Source organism: Petromyzon marinus, chromosome 65 (assembly GCF_048934315.1).
Source record: "Petromyzon marinus isolate PM22_M1 ecotype Great Lakes invasive population chromosome 65, UKy_Petmar_22M1.pri1.0, whole genome shotgun sequence".
Taxonomy (NCBI): Eukaryota; Metazoa; Chordata; class Hyperoartia; order Petromyzontiformes; family Petromyzontidae; genus Petromyzon; species Petromyzon marinus.
Genome location: NC_133731.1, coordinates 4,552,748 through 4,567,412, shown reverse-complemented (window position 1 = coordinate 4,567,412; position 14,665 = coordinate 4,552,748). Strand labels below are relative to the sequence as shown.

Sequence of the window (14,665 nt, the reverse complement as noted above, 5' to 3'; positions counted from 1 at the left end):
TGCAAGGACAGACAACAGTGTATATACCAAAGAAGCAGAGTCATCTGAATGGTTTTTTTTGTTCACAAGGTGAGAGAAATTAACACCGGAGATGCACTTGTCGAAATTTTTTGACATTGTAAAATTAGCAAATAACATCTCCAAATAGTGTTTTTCACACAATCCCATTCTCAATGGAGAGGAGTGCGAGGGAAGACAAAGCGCCGTTGTTGTGTTACGCGTGAAACAAGCGGAGTGGTAGCGGCGGCAGCAGTCACGTGGGGCAGCAGTAGCGGCGGTAGCAGTCACGTGGGGCAGCAGTAGCGGCGGTCGTAGTAACGTGGGGCAGCAGTAGCGGCGGTAGCAGTCACGTGGGGCAGCAGTAGCGGTGGTAACAGTAACGTGGGGCAGCAGTAGCGGTGGTAACAGTAACGTGGGGCAGCAGTAGCGGCGGTAGCAGTAACGTGGGGCAGCAGTAGCGGCGGTAGCAGTCACGTGGGGCAGCAGTAGCGGTGGTAACAGTAACGTGGGGCAGCAGTAGCGGCGGTAGCAGTAACGTGGGGCAGCAGTAGCGGCGGTAGCAGTCACGTGGGGCAGCAGTAGCGGTGGTAACAGTAACGTGGGGCAGCAGTAGCGGCGGTAGCAGTCACGTGGGGCAGCAGTAGCGGCGGTAGCAGTCACGTGGGGCAGCAGTAGCGGCGGTAGCAGTCACGTGGGGCAGCAGTAGCGGCGGTAGCAGTAACGTGGGGCAGCAGTAGCAACTGTAGAACGTTATCACGAAAGGCCTACGAGACAGAGGTGCCTAGCTCCCACAAGAACTTCAATCCGGCCCTCCTCCTGGGGTTGGTGGACCACGCGGAGACTTCTTGTCGCGCGCAATGCGCAACTTCCCCCGCTTGCACAGATTGCTGTCCAAGGTAGAAAGAACCTCGTGATACACGCAACCGCGTCGCGCGCACAGACCTTCAACATGATTAAAATCGATTGACTTTTATATTCGTGTACATTGTATACACTGTGGTTATGTGACCCCTGCCAGATAGATGATCTGCGAGATTTACTGCTGTCGCCTGGTACGCAGGAAATTCGGGGGTTCGATCCCGATCCTGACGCCTGCTGGATATTTGGAATTTGAATGTTCCCACTGGGGGAACCAGTGGGGCGGGGAGGGGGGGTGACACGTGCCCCCCAATGATCCCATCGATATCCCTAATTTCGATCGGATCATTGGGGTTTATTAGTAATAAACCGGCATTTTGTGACCCCCACTGCCACTGTGTAGCATATTATTACGTGGCCAGGGACTCTATGAGATGATAGGACAATAGTCTGAGTCCATGATTGGCAATAAGTAACGGCAAAGCGGTTATAAGCGACTCACAGAATTGTGCGCAGTTGCGTCTACAGAGTCCACGACTTCCCTGAAGGCATCGACACCTTCAGCGAGCGCGATGCCGATCACTAACAACGCGGTTCGCAATTCGACCCTCGATCGATGGCTGCCCCATCGCCGCACACGCGTCAAGTAACAAACAAGGGACAAGTCCTTACTTATTACTCACAACTTCTTACTTACTAAGTCCTTACTTACTAACAACTCCTTACGTACTAACTCCTTACTTACTAACAACTCCTTACTTATTAACAACTCTTTACTTACTAACGCCTTACTTACTAACAACTCCTTACTTACTAATAACTCCTTACCTACTAACAACTCCTTACTTACTAACAACTCTTTACTAACAAGTTCTTACTTACTAACAAGTCTTTACTTACTAACACCTCTTTACTTACTAACAACTCCTTACTTACTAACAACTCCTAACTAACAAGTCCTTGCTTGCTAACAACTCCTTACTAACACATCTTTACTTACTAACTCCTTACTTACTAACAACTCTCTACTAACAACTCCTTACTTACTGACAACTCCTCTATCATTTTTCATTGCTGGCGTGGTTGCCCGCAGCTACCTGACAATCCTGGCTCCACCATTGCATGTGTTATTGACGTCGGAGACTGTTCATTGGAGGGCAACACGTATTTATTACAGAGGCTCCAATTACAGTGGCGAAGCTGATACTTGAAGAGGTAACGGCCTCTTCGCCCGTACTCTATAGAGGGAAACGTTCCCCGAGCTTTAGCCCACGCTAGCTCCCTGGTTCCCTCTATCCTGGTCCTCTCTCAGGAGGCTATCTGACCTGGCCCAGCTTCAGCGCAGGATCCCGATCACCAGCCACACGAGTCCGGCCCTCAGAAGGACATCGGGCCCTCGTGGCTCTGGTGTCGCACACCCTGGCTTGCTTTGCCCGGCCCTCAAAAGGACAGCGGGCCTAAAGGAGTTCCAGGGTCTGGCTAGTCGGTCTTCTTTCTTCAACTGGCTCTTCATCTTGCTTGAGTCGAACTGCCCTCTCAGCTCTCCGGGTCCCACCTTTTATACTGTCCCTCACTGAGGGATGGGGCTGGGAGGGATCACAGCGTCCCCCCACAGCCCCCCCCCCAGGGTGGTGGCCGTAGCGGACGTGGTTGTGGCCACCGCCCTACAACCGCGTGTCACCCTCCCGTAACACCTCGACACATTTTGATTTAAAGCTTTCGTGACTGCAGTAATTCATATTCTTAGCTCTTTCGGTAAAGTCACGTTGAAGGGAAACAATAAAATATAGATATAAAACAATAAAAATTCTCACGACGTTTCGACCATAACACAAACGGTCGTCATCACACCGAAAGAGCTAAGAATATACCTCTACACATGTTCCTCCCCGTGGTCGCGTCGATTTTTTTTTCCACCGGGCTTTCCGATTTTTCCCTCCGCATTCAGAAACATGCATTGACATTGTTTCGATTACGTTGGTGCTATAAAATGTTCAAATGATGGGGGTAACTTTATTGAGCTATCATAATTTGCGATGGCCAGGTCGCTTTTGAATAATAAGTGAATACCTCAGTGGGCTTTGCCTGGGTAGGATGGGGATGGTTTATTTGTATTTGTGTTGGGGTGATTTATTTACCTTTCTTGTACTTTGCACCACTATCGTGTTGTTGTACTGTTTGTTGTTGTGACGTTCTTACCCGCCCCGACTGGACATCTGTAAAAAAAGAGCTTTATAGCTCAACGGATTCCTCCAATATGAACACATATTCTTTGACTTGATTCCGTCATATCCTGGGTGGAGCAAACGGAGTTCCATAGTTCAATTTATTTGGTATAGCCCTGTGAGCCATTCGGCTCTTGAATCGGGTGCAACCACAACAAACAAAAAAACAAAAAACATGACCAAAACATCTTAAAGTGACTATGTGACTGTTGCAAACAGAAAATCCAGGAAAAAAATCATCAAAATATTCCTGAAATAGCACCGTACACCAACGCTGTGTGCAAAAATCCCAGTTCCCAGTTCCTAGCACACTGCACCGGAGATAATTCAGATTAAAGCAGTCGGGTTAATTGATGATTCAGCACCCACTGATTCGTCCCAGTCACTCATTCGCCTACATGTCGCTGTTTGATCGCTACTATACCACGGTTATTTTTTTCCATGAACTTCGCTCATGTATTCCTCCACCCACGTTGAGAACTCGTTCTCTACCAGCAGCAGGCACTGACTGTTTTGTCTCGTCCACCACACTGCTTTCAACCACCACCATCACACTGCAGTTAATGATGAGTGGGTGGGTGGTTGTGGTTTATGATGAGTGGGTGCATACTCTTTGGTTCTATTGGGTAAAGTCACGTAGGTGAAAATAAAATAACAAAAAATCACGACGTTTCGGCCACAACACAAGCGGCCTTCATCAGGTGAAGGGACGAGACTGTCTGGAGGACAGCGCTGGAGTGGGAGAAGCCACGCTTAGATCACGACCTTTAAGCTGTGTGAGAAGAAAAAACACAAAGCGCCTTGACAAAGGAATTAGCATATATAATATATAACTTTACCCAATAGAACCAAAGAGTATGGATCCTAGCAGTCACGAAAGCTTTAAATCTAGAATTGATGAGTGGGTGGTTGTGGTTGATGATGAGTGGGTGGTTGTGGATGTGGTGGATGATGAGTGGGTGGTTGTGGTTGATGATGAGTGGGTGGGTAGTTGATGATGAGTGGGTGGTTGTGGTTGATCATTGGTGGGTGGTTGATGATGAGTGGGTGGGTGGTTGATGATGAGTGCGTGATTGTGGTTGATGATGAGTGGGTGGTTGTGGTTGATGATGAGTGGGTGGTTGTTGTTGATGATGAGTGGGTGGTTGTGGTTGACGATGAAGTGGGTGGTTGTGGTTGATGATGAGTGGGTGGTTGTGGTTGATGATGAGTGGGTGGTTGTGGTTGATGATGAGTGGGTGGTTGTGGTTGATGATGAGTGGGTGGTTGTGGTTGATGATGAGTGGGTGGTTGTGGTTGATGATGAGTGGGTGGTTGTGGTTGATGATGAGTGGGTGGGTGGTTGTGGTTGATGATAGGTGGGTGGTTGTGGTTGATGATGAGTGGGTGGTTCTGGATAATGATGAGTGGGTGGGTGGTTGATGATGAGTGGGTGGTTGTGGTTGATGATGAGTGGGTGGTTGTGGTTGATGATGAGTGGGTGGTTGTGGTTGATGATGAGTGGGTGGTTGTGGTTGATGAGTGGGTGGTTGTGGTTGACGATGGGTGGGTGGTTGTGGTTGATGATGAGTGGGTGGTTGTAGTTGATGATGAGTGGGTGGCTGTGGTTGATGATGAGTGGGTGGGTGGTTGTGGTTGATGATAGGTGGATGGTTGTGGTTGATGATGAGTGGGTGGTTCTGGATAATGATGAGTGGGTGGGTGGTTGATGATGAGTGGGTGGTTGTGGTTGATGAGTAGGTGGTTGTGGTTGATGATGGGTGGGTGGTTGTGGTTGATGATGGGTGGGTGGTTGATGATGAGTGGGTGGTTGTGGTTGATGATGAGTGGGTGGTTGTGGTTGATGATGGGTGGGTGGTTGTGGTTGATGATGAGTGGGTGGTTGTTGTTAATGATGAGTGGGTGGTTGTGGTTGATGATGAGTGGGTGGGTGGTTGTGGTTGATGATAGGTGGGTGGTTGTGGTTGATGATGAGTGGGTGGTTGTGGTTGATGATGGGTGGGTGGTTGTGGTTGATGATGAGTGGGTGGGTGGTTGTGGTTGATGATGGGTGGGTGGATGTGGTTGATGATGAGTGGGTGGTTGTGGTTGATGATGGGTGGGTGGTTGTGGTTGATGATGGTTGGTTGTGGTTGATGATGAGTGGGTGGTTGTGGTTGATGATGAGTGCGTGGGTGGTAGTGGTTGATGATGAGTGGGTGGTTGTGGTTGATGATGAGTGGGTGGTTGTGGTTGATGATTGGTGGGTGGGTGGTTGATGATGAGTGGGTGGTTGTGGTTGATGATGAGTGGGTGGTTATGGTTGATGATGAGTGGGTGGTTGTGGTTGATGATGAGTGGGTGGTTGTGGTTGATGATGGGTGGCTTTAACTAAACTAGCATAAACATTCAACTAAATTAATATCAAATTTTAACTAAATTTGCATGTTCTTGGTTCTTTCGGTAAAGTCACGTAGAAGGGAAACAATAAAATAATAAAAATAGAAAACAATAACATTCTCACGACGTTTCGACTGCAACACAAGCAATCATCATCAGGTGTGAAAACCACAGCAAGAAAATATGAAAAAAGTGGCGGTTTGTTTCTTAACGTTTTCACACCTGATGATGATTGCTTGTGTTGCAGTCGAAACGTCGTGAGAATTTTATTGTTCTATATTTTTATTATTTTATTGTTTCCCTTCTACGTGACTTTACCGAAAGAACCAAGAATATGAATCCCTGCAGTCACGAAAGCTTTAAATCAAAAAAATAATTTGCATGATTAATTAAACTAAATTAGCATAAAAATTTAACTATACTAGCGCAAAATGTGAACCAAACTAGCATAAACATTAAACTAAATTAGTAAAAAAAAAATAAAGGAAATTAGCATATAGATTACAATAACTTTGCGTAACAAAATTAGCGTAGGACAACCGTCGGCCAATCGGCGCGCGCCATCGCCGGAGCCGCGCCCAGGTTTTGTCTCTCGACCAATCAGATCGCTGTTCCACACCCCCCCGTCTCCCCACCTTGGCACGCGACGACCAATCAGATCGCGGGAGGAGTGCGACCGTTACGATTTGAATTCCCAACGCTGAACGCCTGCGCGCTTGTGTGCGCGTGTTCGCGTTCAGTTTTTTTCTTATTATTATTTTAATCATTAAAGTTCGCGAGTGTCAAGGTAAGCTACGTTTACTTTTGCCCGTTGTTGTTTTTCCTTTGCTTTAAAGCATTGTTTCAAGAGAAACATTCGCTGCTGTTGTTGTGAAAGGCCGATGCGCCCTGAGGCCTAGTCTATCCTATTGCCCCGCGCTAATGTTAAACTCAGCGACGCGATCGTAAAAAAAAAAAATTGTTTGTGGCTTCGATCTTGACTTTTAAAAGCTTTCGCGACTGCAGGAATTCATATTCTTTTGGGTCTTTCGGCAAAGTAACGTTAGATAGGTTTCAAAGAAAATAACAAACGCCTCACGACTTTTCGATCGCAACGCATCTGCGCGGCCGTGTGCTGCCATCGAAACGTCGTAGTTAAATTTTTTTAATTTTCTTTGACACCTATCTACGTGACTTTATCGAAAGACCCAAATAATATGTTGTGCTTTCGCTCTCCAAAAACACAACCGGCGTTTTGCCCCCCGAAATTTGCCCCGTTCTGTTTTACGCGACCAAAACTCTTTGGGTATATTTCGCGATTTAACAACCACCACCTCCCGTCACCCCCAAACAAAAATAAAAAAAACTTACGCTACACCGACGCACGTGAAGAATTAGCGGCAATGAACGTTTCCGAGTACAATTGTACGACGCAATGAGGTGTGGGTGGGTGGTTGGTGGTTGTTGGCGGTGGTAAAGTTACAGCTGCCGTGTTAAAGCGTGCGTTGTGTTTGTGCGTGTTTTGGAGGCCGACGTGTCTGCAACGTTCCATGTAGCCGCCGTGATATTGTGTTCAGTGTTTAGTTACCATTGCGCCGACGCAGCCGCATTGACCGGCGTGGTGAAGTATGGTCACTCAACGCCCCGGTTAACCGAAACCGACCCTTGGCCCAACAGTGGATTCACCCGAGATCGATTCCAGGCCGATGCTGACATCCGGATACGGTCCTGTCAACCCACCTCTGACAAGCGTGGTGAAGTATGGTCAAATACGCTTTGATTCTTTCGGTAAAGTGTGTTTTATTTTCTACCTTACGTGACTTTACCGAAAGAACCAAATGGTATGGATTCCTGCAGTCCACGAAAACTTCAAAGCAAGATTATGGTCAAACAACTCCACGTGTTTACATTACGAGACCTCCTTTGCCAGTAACAAGATATAGGAATAGGTTTTACCCTTTTAACTGGCACAAAAAACTGACACCTTTATTCAAGGCATCATGTTTGCAATAACCACAACACAAGCAGTCAAAATGCAAACAAAAGAGACAACTCTGATAATAATATGCACTGTACTTGAATTTGATTGGTCCACACCCTAGACGGATTTTCTTAGAGCCTAGTCTCCACTGGTGTTGGACCAGAATACTGATGCCTTGAATAAAGGTGTCAGTTTTTTGTGCCAGTTAAAATGGTAAAACCTATTACTATATCTTGTTACTGGCAAAGGAGGTCTCATAATGTAAATGCTCACCCCGAGCCCTCAATACTCTGATAGTGCGCTGTTTTTGAGTTGTATGCCTTTTGGCGTCTTCTGGTCCAACACCAGTGGAGACTAGGCTCTAAGAAAAGCCGTCTCGGGTGTGGACCAATCAAATTCAAGGACAGTGCCAATATTAGTATCAGAGTTGTCTCTTTTGTTTGCATTTTCACTGCTTGTGTTGTGGTTATTGCAAACATGATGCCTTGAATAAAGGTGTCAGTTTTTTTGTGCCAGTTAAAAGGGTAAAACCTATTACTATAACTCCACGTGTGTTTCATTTGTTTCCTTGCTGATTGGCTGTGTTGGGTTTCGGCAAACATTCATATTTACGCGTTCTAACACCCAGATGGCAAATTTCCAGTTTGTTGCATGTCGGGAAGTACGCAAAACATTTTGAACAGACACACATATTCACAACTTTGCCTTTTAGATGTATGGAGATAACCCTGTGAGCCATTCGGCTCTTGAATCGGGTGCAACCGCAACAAACAAAAACGTGAACAAGGAACATCTTAAAGTGACAGAAAAATCCATGAAAAAAACGGCAAAGTCTTCCAGAAAAAGCACCGTACACCAACGCTGTGTGCAAAAATCCCAGTGGGATGCAAGTCAAACAATAACGGCCATAAGACAATTTAGATTAATGTTATCAGTCTAGCTCTGTACACGTCTTGTCTTGCAGATTGGTAAAGTTTAGGCAAAGCCTATAGACCGCACCCAGATATCGTAAAAAAGCGCACCCGTTGTCAATGATAATTTGATGTGCATACAGCAGTTGCTGTTACCGTCCCGCTGTTACAATTACACCGATTGCTTTACGTCACCAAAGACACAATTAGAATTTTAATTTGACCCCCGGGTCTGATCGCGTTAACTGTGGAGTGGGGGGAGGAGGGGTCAAGAGGTCAATTGCACGTGTGTGCAGTTGATTGAATATTGACTTGCGATGGCTTGTGAGGAAGAGGAGGATGATGGCGATGCAAGTCTGGTGGTGTTCTCCGAGTTGTGTTGTAGAACGTGCACAACTTTTGGGGATTGCGTAATGTCATTTTTGTTCCCCTGTAACACTTTTTATTTAGTAAATTCTAACGAATGGACGTGGGGCGGGCTTGGAGTATTGAGGGCCCGTGACAACGTGTTTTGGCGGCACACCAACCAGCCCTTTTAATTCAGCAGTTCGAGGTGCTTTTATTATTGCAGCGAGAGGGGGAATCGTCTCGTTCAATCTCCATCCACCACCATCGCCATGGGTTTAAGTGGCCACGGAAACCCATCAAGGGAATATGTAGGGAGAGGAATTGGGGTTAGAGAGTGTACACAACTTTAATTTTCCATAATTTCAACAATTAATCGGCATGCGCATCATTGACAGTATCCTGATTGATGAGCAAAACAAAATCACAATTTAATCATCAATCCATTGTCATAAATGAGATCAAAATATCAATGGTCATGCTCAAAACTACATTGCTATTATAAAAATCATCGAACCTCCATGATGACAATTCCAATATGGTCATTATGATGATCAGAATTACAGTTATTTTCTTCTCAAAATCATGAACATTTATTAAAAGTGTGCTTAAAATGCAAATTGACCAATTTCAATATGCACACAATCAATTGCATGATTCTTATCAAAGCAAGTCCTATGTATCATGGTGTTTTCATGCTTATGTTGTCAGAAGCGTGTGTTTTAAAAGCCCACTTTTTTACACATTTTTAATTAACTTGCCCTGTTTGTATATTATTTCAAATGTTGACGCTTAATATCTTCGGATCCGCGAAGCCTATTGAGCCGAACATTTGTACACAGGCGCGTCGTATTCTCACGTGACAATTCAAGATTTAATTTAAAGAACCGGTCCAGATCCCGCTGATCCTGGGCTTTTTCGTGTTTTTTTACTTGTTTTTGTGTTGCACCATTTCAAATATATATTAGAATTATCCAGACAAAAATGAACTGTTGGTGTCTGGATTGAGATCTTAGAATTAATATGTGCATCCAAATTATTTGTACAAGATTAACATAAACAAATACTAATAAAAAAGATGTTTTTCAATGGACACACCCTTTTATTTGCACTCTAAAGTAGAAATTAAATTATTTTGATCCCTGAATTAATCAAATATGCTGAATGCAAGTGTGTGGAATATATCTAATTGCTCACCTGCATAGGGATATTTGACCATTACAGGACCCTTAGGAGGGAAAAAAAACACCAGGGCATATGAGAAGCTAAACACAATCTCTCCGCTGATGGATTCAATCCACTTGCTGTACTAACCACTCATGGTCCCCTCGCAGCCCCAGCCGTTTCTGGAGTTTCACAAATCTCTCTGTGATCCACCCACCCTCGTGCGTTACCGCTGTCCTTGTGTCCAACATTACTCCGGTTCCTGTGGAAAAATATAATTTTCGTTCTGATAGGCTCTTGACGGTGATTTTAAATAAAGGTTTAAATACATGAATTCAAAAACCACAACCGTCACAATTCCATTGTGACGATAAAAAAATGTGCAATTGTATTATACAAATTCAAATATGTAATCAGTGTTTTAAATATATCCAAAGATGTGCAGCATTGCTTCTGCTTTGTGAGCGATTGCTTTGTGTGAAAGCACCTTTAACAATTGTTCACTTAAGCGCACATACCACACGGAGCCGTTCTTGGCTTTACATTTTTGTGGGTAATTCAAGTTTTGCATCTTTTTACCGCAGTTCTTTGAGTGACATACCCACTGTCATTTGCTTTACAGGACATGTGTAGTGGGGTAAAGTGTGAGTAACCCTGCCCCCCCCCCCCCACCCCACCCCTTCCAACAACACGTTTGGTCAAACATGGAAGAGTAGACCAAACACCTTCTGGCTTTCGCTGTCGTGGAGGCCCCTTCTGCCAGCGGTGGCGTCAAAAAGCAATTTCTGGGCCGCACCTTCACCTTTTCTACAAGAGTGGCCGCTATCTCATTCCGATTACAGACGTTCCCCCGTCTTAAGATGCCGATTTCGATTCGCGATCTGCCACTCATAGGGGTCCCGTAGTTTCTATTGACGATACATGGTTTACGTTCTCACACGGGCCGCAAATTTCGACCAATCGGAGCGCTCCGAAAAGTGGAGTCGGGCAGACCTCATCCAATCGGCGACCCGCCCTTTAATGAGTGTTTTGAGGACAACTGGCTAGCTTTAAGCCATCCAGTTTCTTAGCCTAAGGTTGAACATTTTATTTTATGCTCTAGGCTTTTGCGACCAATATCATCCATAATCCAGGTTTTTTTTGGTTAGATCTCTTAAATATAGAAATGTGTCGTCGAATCCGCCATCACCCAACACAGCCAATTAGCAAGGTTTGTCACGTAAACAGAAAGTGGCCAATTCGTTAATAGTACAGCACACCACCGGTGTGTTGGAGAGCAAAGCCACACACACCATCTACAATCTGAGTACGACGTTTCGCCAGTAATTGCAACTAGCTTCATCAGGCGACAGCCAGATTCGTGGAGAAATCTGTTTCGTTCCTTAAATAGAGGGATGGATGCGATGACATCACTTTAGTGCTCTTCTCGCGCGAAGTGAGGGGGAGATTAATGAATGCGTATAAATGACTATGGGTGTCCGTTTCCGGTTGGGTTATTTATATGGTAATCAATGGGCATTGTTCTTGTATCTCCTGTCGATTGTGTGTACTATAAACTATGTTTAATAACTATAAGCTGTGTTTAAATACTATAAACTATGTTTGAATATTATAAACTATGTTTTCAGGGTGAAAAAAAGGTCAGCTTCCGATCGTCGCGGAACAAATTAAGTCCCTTAACGCGCATTTTTCCTATGAATGATAATTTCAATTGACGATTTTTTCGTGGGAGGGACCACCTATTGCATTTAGCAGCAGCAGCAGCAGCGTTGGTTGAAATTTTCAAGCGCGGTAGAACTATAATAGGGTTTTTTCCACTTTTTTTCTGGCAACAAAACTGGCAACAAAACTGAATCATTTTGCAAGGAATCATGTTTACATTAACCACAATACTTGCAGTCAAAATGCAAAAACAGGTCCCTGCAGGGTGGGCTGGTAGGACAAGTCTCTGCGCTGTCTATTGCTGATTTTACACCCAACAGCACGAGATTTCACTTCGTTAAAGTATTGAAAGGGGACGGACGGACGGACACATTAATCTATTGCAGGCTGGTACACTCAGTTTACTACTTCGTTCCTACCAGTAAAACTGTCTTTGAACTGTTCGCCTTTTGGCGTCATCTGGTCGAACACCGTATGAGACCAGGCTCTAAGGAAAGCTGTCTCTAGTGTGGACCAATCAGTTTCAAGGACAATGCATAAATTATCAGAGTGTTTTTTGTTTGCATTCCGACTGCAAGCATTGTGGTTAATGTAAACATGATTCCTTGCAAAAGGTTTAAGTTTTGTGGCCAGAAAAAAGGGGAAAAACCCTATTATTATATTTTGGTACTGGCAAAGGAGGCCTCATGATATAGATGCAGTCAAACTGTTGACACCTCATAATAATAATAATACATGATATATAACGTGCCTTTATAAATCCACTGCGGGTTGATAGGCCTCCCCGACACTGTCGTGGCAGTCATGGGGCTGTTTGACCAGACCTCGCCCACGCCGGTCGGCGCTCGTTGACGGTTGTCCTGCGGTCGACAAAATAATTTAAGGGTACACCCGTCCAGTTCGTGAGGTTTGATTGCCGAAGGGCAGGACCCAGGGCTTGTTGAGGCAACACTCGCCGCCGATGTTTGCCGTGGCCTGGAATCAAACTCGCGTTTGCGCGGTTGACACTCGCGGCGCCCGCGCGCCGACCGCTGCCTCCGCATCGCTCTCCACCAGCGTGCTTCGTTTCTGCATCTCGCCCACGTGTGCGGGCATCCACCCTTCCTTGGCGGTTGCCCTGCCCTCGTGTTAGCATTTCAGTCGCTCGGCATTGCTCGTGCGCAACGGTCCCGGGGAAATGCACCGTGTGACCGATTGCGGGCGAAGAAATGTAATTATTGCTCTTCAATGCAGCGTTACAAAGATGAAGCGCGCGCGTGGCGCACTGGCTCTCGAGCAGCGGTTCTCAAAGTGGTGATCACGCGGTACTACCGGGTGGTTCCGCGACGCTGCTCCTGGTGGGTCCGCGGTGACCGAGATGCAAGTGCGCCGGTTGATCCAGACAGCAATGGCGACATTTATTAGGGACGTTCATAATTTTCTTGTGATGTTTGATATCTTAAAATAACCTGATTAAACTGTCCCTAACCCTAAGATCTGAACACCGCTCCCATCCCGAAAAAAAACAAAAACCTTATTGCTGCGTAAAAAAAAAAATGCGTTTTATATAAATCCTTTTGTATTAGTGGTATTTAGATAAAGTAGTGAATGTGTTTTGTCACCATGGGTGGTGGATGCTGATTGGTCCTTGGGCCAAAAGAGTTTGTGAAACACTGCTCTAAGCTACATATGTACAGAGACTCCACTACTTACGAACGAGTTAGGTTCCAGAAGTCTGTTCGTTATTCGATTTGTTCGTAAATCCAACTTTACTCCTGTCGATTCCAAACATGTTGTACGTCGTGTACACTAAACACGGGGAATCGCTTTAAAAGTTGTATAATCTCCTGTAGATGTGAATGCCACTGGTTCTTCACATTCTGCAGATGTTGATGCCACTGATTCTTCACGTTCTACAGATGTAGATGCCACTGGTTCTTCACATTCTACAGATGTCGATGCCACTGGTTCTTCACATTCTACAGATGTAGATGCCACTGGTTCTTCACATTCTGCAGATGTTGATGCCACTGATTCTTCACGTTCTGCAGATGTAGATGCCACTGGTTTGGCATGTTCTGTAGATGTAGATGCCACTGGTTCTTCACGTTCTGTAGATGCCGCTAGTTCTTCACGTTATGTAGATGCTGCTGGTTCTTCAAGTTCTGTAGCTGTAGATGCCAACACCGCCATCCATTCCGCGGCGGTTGAACTTACGAATCTCGGTCCGAACAGATAACTGGACGTACGGACAGGTTTGTTTGTAAGTCGAATGTTCATAAGTTCCTGTATGTTGAACTTCTTTCGCACCGTACGTAGCCTTGTCCTGCTCATTGGAGGTATGCGCCACTGTTGATAATTGTGCTTTTGTTCTCATTTTACCCTCGCAGCCACTCAACCTGAATGCAAAACTAATTATAACCGTGCAGTGAACACAACAAACCGTGGCAAGACTTGTAACAGTTTTGGGACCTTTGTCAGCCCACCGCTGGAGGGTAACAGCATGGCAGCGGTCACACTTTACCGCACTGGTTTGCGACGGGTGGAGCTCTCCAGATCCCGGCTGGGCTTAGGACTTTATAAGCAGCCCTTCGTACGTTCCCCTTGAAGCAAAGCGACGGAGCCAGCTTCGTGACTCGGCGGTCGTTTGTCCTCCAGGTCCGGCCGTCACAGCCGCCGCCGGCACTCGAGGACGACGAGGCAGAGGGCCGCCCCCCCTCCCCGGGGCACGAGAAAGACCATGGGGGACGGGCCCGGCGAGGGCTCGAGCCACATGCGGGTCATCGTGCGCGTGAGGCCGCCCAACGCGCGCGAGATGGACACCAACCACCGACTCGTCGTGCAGGTGAGCGTCCCGTCTCTCCCCCCCGCCCCTGTGTGTCACACGAGCCAAGCAGGGCCCGGCCTGGACAGTACTGGGATTGTGATGACTGCAGAGAACCACCGCCTCGCTGTGCGGCGAGCGTCCCATCTCGCTGGATCTCGCAAGCAAAGCGGCGCTTGAGCCTGGTTTAGTTTGGTTGTAGCCACAAGTTCCCAGGATTACTCTGACAGGCTCCTCCGATTGGCATGGTTGGCCACGTACAGCGCAAAAGAAGTTCTACGTACGTACACTAAAAACAGACGCAGACACATTCTACGTCTACGCTCCCGTGCTGCACAGGTTAACCGATGTGGCTCTG

The 14,665-nt window shown here is 46.2% G+C and overlaps 1 protein-coding gene across 1 annotated transcript in view; it reads left to right on the top strand.

Annotated features, from left to right (window-relative positions):
• The first annotated feature begins 6,129 nt into the window (after positions 1 to 6,129).
• LOC116956416 (kinesin-like protein KIF18A) overlaps positions 6,130 to 14,665 on the top strand; it is a 144,521-nt gene continuing 135,985 nt past the window's right edge. Inside the window, exons 1-2 of the mRNA XM_076054261.1 lie at positions 6,130 to 6,249; positions 14,142 to 14,328. Of these exons, the coding sequence (XP_075910376.1) occupies positions 14,224 to 14,328 (105 nt within the window). The 5' untranslated portion in view covers positions 6,130 to 6,249; positions 14,142 to 14,223. The remainder of the gene's footprint in view (positions 6,250 to 14,141; positions 14,329 to 14,665) is intronic.